General features: G+C 41.2%; 1 protein-coding gene across 1 annotated transcript in view; it reads right to left on the reverse strand.

Annotated features, from left to right (window-relative positions):
• Positions 1 to 466: 466 nt before the first annotated feature.
• The window catches only part of LOC103606528 (succinate--hydroxymethylglutarate CoA-transferase-like), a gene marked incomplete at its 3' end in the record, with an annotated part of 97,163 nt that continues 89,581 nt past the window's right edge, over positions 467 to 8,048 (reverse strand). The window contains exon 8 of the mRNA XM_008591113.1: positions 467 to 558. Coding sequence (XP_008589335.1) covers positions 467 to 558 — 92 coding nt within the window. The remainder of the gene's footprint in view (positions 559 to 8,048) is intronic.

Below are 8,048 nucleotides of genomic sequence, written 5' to 3' on the forward strand. Positions count from 1 at the left end.
ATGCATATGACAAGTTATACCTTAGGCTTTAAGTAACAAATTTTCAAATACACAACTATTTATAATATTCCAGAAGGGAAAAATACGAAAATAAAAACCCTCTGCTATGTGTATATGTATTTCATCTACATATCTGTGGTCTAGTCTAGTCACCTATTTCATCTATTTCACAGAAGGAATATTCCTAAATCACTTGAAGGCACCTATATTAAGTTTGAATAATAAAGAAGGAAAACGTGCTTACCACCTATCTATTGCTTCTTGCTAAAAAGATTTTTCCATGAGGCCACACTGATGTTCAGCCTTGAGTACATTTGTAATGAACATTTCCATTTTACTTTAATAAGTCATTCACTTCCCCTGGTTTCTTTCTAAAATTAACTCAACTTTAATCCTACGGCTTAGGAAAATCCCTTTGGAATACGTAAGGGAAAAAATTATGCATATTATAAAGAAGAATACCTACCTCAGGCCCTGTGAGGTACAGCATACCAGAAAGAGCAGAGGCAACCAAATCATAACCACCTCGCTGAGACATGGGACCTGTCTGACCATACCCTAAAACAACAAGGAGAACAGACATGTTCAGCACCACAAGGTATGCTAAAACCATCATACAATAGTATGTTAAAATCATTTGTATCCAGAAATCTTGCAGCGTTTCATTACTATTAGATCTATACTATCCCTTGAAGAAGCAGTAAGAATTAATTATGCTGTTCTACCCCAGAAAGTCAAAACCTTCTGACTTGCGGGCCAGATCCCACCTGCACGATATTTTGTTTGGCCTGAAGAGTGTTTTGAAATGATTTTATTTAGTTGCCAACATTAAAAATCAGCAGATAACATATAAAATGCAAATTTCTGGCTTTTCTTGAAAAATCAGAAAATACATTTAAAACTAGACCCACATTTTCACAGGGCAACAATTAAGAGGTGAGTAAGAGATCTCCCTTTTACACAGGGCATGGATTCTCTGATTTGCCCATTTCCACCACACTTTACTCATGGATGCATCAGCCTAAGTCACTCATTTAACTTACCTTCCAGACCCCAAAAGGCAATTACTACTTCTGTTCTGTACACAACAATATACAAAGTAAAACAATGTCTCCCTGGGTGTTAATTACATATTTCCTTAGACATGTAAGAAGGAAAATATAAATGATGATTTAAAAATTTGGATGTAAATAAAAACAATTACATCTCCTAAAAGTGCTTTTAAGATTACAAAGAAAAGGTGTCACGTTTTTTTCTCCCTACGCCCCCTATTTTTTTGGCCATCAGCACGAATCAAAAGAACAGAAGAAATATTTCTTCTGCTCTCCTCAGTCCTGATATTTGTTGTTGAATAATAAAGATTATATCAGGGGCTATGAGTCAACAAGAGAATAGCCACATGAAGAGTTTTCCACACCACCAACTACCCGCTGACATTCCCTGCACACCATGCTTTAGAAAGATCAATAAGGGGCAGCCTGAGGGCATTGCTTCTGCAGCCACCCACTTCCCTCCATATTGCTCATACACCTCACTCCCTCCCACCTCCAGGTCTCCACTCAAATGTCTCCTTTCCACAGGGACCTTCCCCGATGACCTTTTATAAAAGAGCACCCTCACTTCTCACTTTTAACCCCTATTACCCAATTATTTTCGTTTTCGTAGCCCTTATCAACACAGATCAGTAATACAGTTATTTGTTTATTGATTTATTTTGTCTCCTCCCTACTAAAATGTATGCTCCAAGAATTTCTTCTATTCAATTTGCTGCTGTACCCCCAACATCTAGAACAGTATTTACTGAAGGAATGAATGACCACTTGTTATACAAAAATAATTATTTTTTCAAAAGCTAAAAAAAAATCAATTAAAAAGTAAATGAATAAAGAAACTAAAGAAGTGAGTAATTAAATGATGTAATCACCAATGACCTACCCAGATACATGTGCCACCAGAAATGGTCTTTGTCAGAAATGTAAGTATGTAAGACAAAATCCTCAGAAAGATTAAATCATATCATTATGGGTGACAGAAAAGGTATCAAAACATCTCTCTTTATACTTTATTATGGAAAATTTCAAACAAATAAAAATAGAATATATAATAAACCCATCGGCCAACTTCAATAATTTTTCGTTCATGGCCAATCTTCTTTCCACTATACTTATTTTTCAATTAAAGTTACTGTATGAAGAAAAAAATAAAACCACGAAAACAAAACCCAAGTGTTGTGATTCAGGTAAAAGCCAGTTTTGTCTCTCAATTTTACAAACAAAACTTGTAAATTCTGAACTTGTAAATTTTTTAAATCTTCAGAAAGCAAAAATGGGATATGAAGGGAGCGCAAAGACAAATAAAGTACGTTAATATTCTCCCTGTAGAAATACAGAAATTAATGCCAATGGCCACAACCCCCTACACCCACAGCTAGCCCAGCAGTGGCCACCAAGCCGCAGCAGGAAGCAACCTGGGCTCTCCCAAGCTGGGGTGGATGAGGGGCCTCGGGCCTCAGCCACACACCCCCGACACCCACAGCCAGCCTGGCAACGATCACCAAGCCACAGCAAGAAGGGCCTCAGGTTCCCAAGCTGGGATGGTGGGGGCAAAGGCTTTTGCTACACCCCCTTGACATCTGCTCCCAGCCCAGCAATGACTAAGTCACCGCTGGAAGCCCCTGGTCACCCCTGGGGGAATGTGGGGGATTCCACAGCCTTCAATCCCACCCCTCGTCCTTCCTCCTTCTTCCATCCCATTTCCTTCCCCTTTCTCCCTCTCCCTCCCTCCCCACTGCTCCACAACAACATCCTAGAATGTAAAAAAATAATATTAATCAAATTACATTAAAAAATAAAAAGAAATTAATGCCAAGCTTTAGAGAATGAATTCCAGGGCATTTAGTCTGCAGCTATAAAGAGCACCCTAGACCAGGCTTCCAGCTTCAACACAATAGTTTTCAACCACAGGTAGTCCCCAGTACAAAACAGGCCTCCTGGAGCAGAGAGAAGCTGCCACCACTGTAAAGCAGGAATGCTATTTGCTCCATGAATCACTTGTTATCCCAACAGGAAGCCAAGAAAAGAAATTAAGTTTCAGTCCACTCTAGGTTGGGAAAATCAGATGCTTCTGGACAGGAGCCCAAATCCCTCAAATGGGACAAACTGAGGTTCTTCACCATCAGCACAACTCTAAATGGATTTGCCTAAATAAAGGCCTACAGAAAAATACACTCAGAAAAACAAACAGCTTACTAAGCAAAGGTGCACCATAATAGCTGCCTTTAGATACAAATTCTCTTTTTGTTCAGTTTATAAGGGGGAGGCACAAATACCCTAATTACTTTAAATTACAACTTCCAAATATTTCTATTAAAGAGAAATAGACTTCCAGTCAAGATGGCAGAATAGACAGTCCTCAGCTTCACTCTCTCCCACAAATCAACCAATTTACACTATAAAAAAAGCAACGACAGCCAAGCTGGGGCCGCTAGAGATCAGGGGAAGAGGAGGATAGATGTACGGAGTGCAAGAAGGCAGGAGAAGCCATGATGAGAGAAAGAAAAAACTGCTCAGACCATTTAGAACCCCGGTCACTTCCAGGCTGGAGCTGCTAAGTACACAGAGCAGGAACTGGCAAAAGGGGGCAGCTGTGCCTTTCGGATGAAGTTGCTTAGAGATGACAGGGGAGAAGAGGACCTAGGTGGCCACCAGGCCAGCAAGCCCACTAACAGCGTTCTCGTGGACCCACATAAGAGCAAAGAGCCACAACTGAAAAAAAGGAGCCACTCCAAGGCCGATGACTCATCGCAAGGGACCAGAACATGGCCCATCCCATGGGAATTATTTGGAGCACAGGTGGTGGGGGAGACACGCCCACTGGGAGAACACTGGGGCACAGCAAGGACAGCTGATCTGCCCCCCAATCAGCACAGGACCACTCAGAGAAGACCAATCAGGAATATAGAATTGCATGGGTGGCAGTTTTATGTAAAGACTCAGGCCCAGACCAGAGTTTTCACACAACCCAGATGCACCAAATCTCACCAGATCTGGAAGTACCTATAAAGTCAACCATTAAAACCTGAGCTGCACAAAAAGCCTTCCCCAAGGAATCAGCAGCAAAGCAACAATTTAGCTCAACCACAGAGATCAAGTACTGGTCCCCACAGGAAGTTCCCCCATTTTACAAGTAAGCAAAGGACAACAAATTAGTTCCAGTGCAGAGTTTAAGTGGTGGCAACAGCAAATAATCCAACATAGAACTGAAAGAAAAACAAAATACCCACAACCAGAGGCAAAGTTTAATATTAATTAGAAAAGATCTCATTTCACCAAAGAACACCTATAACACCTAGAAGGACCAGAAGTCCCCAGGGCTACCAAGCCAGAAAAGGGGAGGGCCAGGGGCTTCAGCCATGCCCCCCAACACCTGCAACCAGTCCCAAGGGTGGGGGCCAAAGGTCTCAGCCACACACCCTTGACACGCGCAACCACCCCAGCAACAACCACCAAGCCACAGCAGGAAGTGCCCCGGGTTCTTCCAAGCCTGGTTAGCGTGGAGCCGAGGGCCTCAGCCACTGACCCCCAACATCCACAACCAGCCCAGTGATGACCACCAAGCCGCAGCAAGAAGGACCCCAGGTTCCCGAGCTGGGAGGGTGGGAAGCAAGGGCTTTTGCCACACGCCTGTGACATCTGCACCCAGCCTAGCAATGACCAAGCCACTGCTGGAAGCCCTGCAGTCTCGCCTGATGGAATGTGGGGCTGCCACAGGCCTCAACCCCACCCCTCCTTCTTCCTCCTTCTTCCATCATATTTCCTCCCCTTTCCCTTCTCCCTCGCCCTCCCAACTGCTCTACAACATCATAAAATGTAAAAAAATTACATTATTAAAAAAAAAATAGAAATATATACTTTCATTGGAGGCAGTATGGCATAATGAAAAAAAAAAGTATGAGTCTTAGGATTGAAACAAATATGGATTCAAATGATAGCTCTGCTAACTATCAAATCTTTTTAATTCATTTAACCTCCCTGAGCCTCAGTGTCTCCATCTGAAAAATGGCAACATTCACATTGAACTCATAGATTTCTTACAAGGATTTAGTTTGATAAAACAGCATAAGCAAAGTGCATTTTACATCAAATGCTAAATACACATAGTTGATAAATGTTAATCAATATACAAATAATATATTAGCTTACCTTTTCCATAAAATATTGAGAACAAAAAAGCCTTGAGATATGCTGAAATGATGGAATACATATTCTAAACATTGAAATTATGATATTTAATAACCCGTAAAAGTTGTGATTTTTTTGTACTTGAAACCTTTCATTTCTCCATTGTAAAAAAGCTGACAATAATTATATATATATAATATATATATATACATATATATATATATTTCTGTGATGTGAATCAAAAATTATTCCACCTTTACACCTTACATATACCCTATATGAATAACTACCAGTACTATCAACAAATATTTATGACAATAAATAAACACAAAGTTTTAAAGCAGGGAAGTAACTATCAAAATGGTATTTTGTTAAAATTACTCTGTTGGCAAATGTGCAAGATGAAATTATTTATTAATAACTTAATAAAGAGCAGAAAAAATGGTAAGCATGGATCCAGACAGCTCTTTTTAATTCTATTTTTAGCTTTACAATTCCAAAAACAACTTTGACCCAAATTAAACAGGAAAAATCCAAATTCAAAATCCAAAAATCCAAATTAAAGAGGAAAGATTTAAGCATGTCAGTTCTATTTTATGTTCAAGTAAGGGAGTAAGGAAATTTAAGGAGATCATAGAAAATCAGAGAGGAACACCCACACACTTTCATTCCCATTCTCTCTCCTACCTACTCACATTCATTTTAAGGAGCAACCTCGCCATCTTGTGGCTTTCCTGACTGAACACTGACTATAAAGCAAAGCTGTTGTATTTCCAGACTTAGAAGTAAAAATATTGGGGGAGGAAGCTGAAAGGAAAACCTTTCTCATCTCTTAGTATTTGCCCTGCATACCATATGACCTGGCCTGCCTACCCCTGGTCTCACTCATTTTTTTCTTAATTATGTCTAGCTTTGTGTTTTTCTTCTTTCCTTAACTTATGAGCTCTTAGAAAGCAGGAGCTACCACTGATGTTTTTGTTTTCTGTAACTCTTGTGACATCTCCCACAGTGTTCAACACACTATCAGAGGTTACCTGTACGGATGTCACAGGTCTGACAAACTGGTGAGAAGCTGTGACCTCTCCCAAAAGAAAGTAACTGAATATATGTTCATACTCCTGAACCCCATTCATGCACACTTGGGTTAAGAGTCAGGTTTCGGACCCTCAGTAGATAGTCATTGCTTGTATCTATCTGCTCCAAGCCTAGAGACCCTCTATTATTAGGACAACTCTCCTAACGGGGATCAGTTTAAAGACAGCTTTGAGGCTTCCAAGCAACCAAGAGCTTCAGGGTAAAAGGAAAGAAAAAATAAAGCATCTCTTATCTAGACTATTCCATTAGCCTCCTGTTTCTGTTCCTCCTACTCCATTCTTGCCTCTTTTAATCACAGTCATCTTTTTAAAGTGTAAATCAGAGTGCACTACTTTCCTGCCTGAAGCTTTCTGGGGCTTTCCAAGTCACCTAAAATAAATCCAGACGCTTTATCCTGGCTTAGAGAGCCCTGTGTGGCTTGGTCACTACCTGCTCTCTGGCCTCAGCTCATCAACTTTCCCACTGCTCTATCTCGAGTACCACTGGCCTTCTTAGTTTTCTGTGATTACACCTTGAGCTTATTCCCACCTTGGGGCCTTTACACTACCTAGAATGTTCTTCCTTCCAATCTTCACATGGCTGGTTACTGATTATGTGATCTTAAATATATCCTCCTCAGAGAAGCCTTCCCTGGCCACCCAACTGGCCACCCAATCTAAAATAGACTCTTAGGAACCCTCCAGCATTTTATATCTTATTTACATTCCCTCGAAAACACTTTATCACTAGCTGATATTTGCATCTTTTTTATGAATATCTGTCTCTCCTCTAGAATGCAAGTACCTTGAAGGCCGTGTCCTACGTATCTATTCTCTGTGCTGTCTGCAACATCTAGAATTTTATCTACCAGTATCTCAGCAAATGCATGTTGAATAAATATGAATAAATAAGCTTGGAAAATAGAAATAATACTTATTACAACTGACTATAAGACAAACATAAACCTGCACTTCCTCTAATACATGAAATACCTGAAATAAACTTTTGGGGGTAGAGGATAGAGTGGGAAGGTCCAAGCAACTAAATTTCTAAAGTTCAACCATTGACACTCCTTAGTATTCCATATTTGGCCCCCTCTCTACTCATTCTCAATGTTCTGCCTAATGAGTCCTATCCATTCTATGGCTCTAAACAAGATTCTGGCAACCTCGATATCTAGAATAATAATGACAGTATTTATCAAGTTATTGTGCATTAGGCATGCTGTTAGATTTTTGTCAATTAGATCATTTAATTCACGTAACTCCTCTGAGTTAGTTACCATTATCCCCTTTTTACAACTACAAAAACTGAGACTTAGACTTCGAAAATGGCGACGGGTCTGGAGCGCCCGCGTCAGGAAACAGCGCGATCCTGAGAGCTGTGTGCTGTGATACCAGAGTATAGACTGCATTTCCAAGAGCAACAAAGGACGAATAAATCTTTCAACAACGATCCTACATCGACAAATAAGCGGCAGCGGGTTCGAGGTTTTGGAGCCGACACGGAGAAGGACTCCTGGGGGTGCCCAGGCCGGGCCGCGGGAACAATATTGGCAGCCCACACGGCAAAGGCCAGGAGAGCCAGTGGAGGAACTGCACAGAGGCGATCTGAAACACGCCGGAACAGGCCACCCTGCGTCCTCCATGAGTCACCCCCAGCAAAATCCCACTTGCGGGGCGAAGCCAGACTATTCCTCGCCCACCTAGCCCCCGCCCATCACACCAGGCTGGGCGCCCACAACAAAGCTGCCTCCATTTTCTAGGGTGGGGCATGAAAAGGCCGGCATAGTCA

This window comes from Galeopterus variegatus, unplaced genomic scaffold, assembly GCF_000696425.1.
Source record: "Galeopterus variegatus unplaced genomic scaffold, G_variegatus-3.0.2 Scaffold6656, whole genome shotgun sequence".
Taxonomy (NCBI): domain Eukaryota; kingdom Metazoa; phylum Chordata; class Mammalia; order Dermoptera; family Cynocephalidae; genus Galeopterus; species Galeopterus variegatus.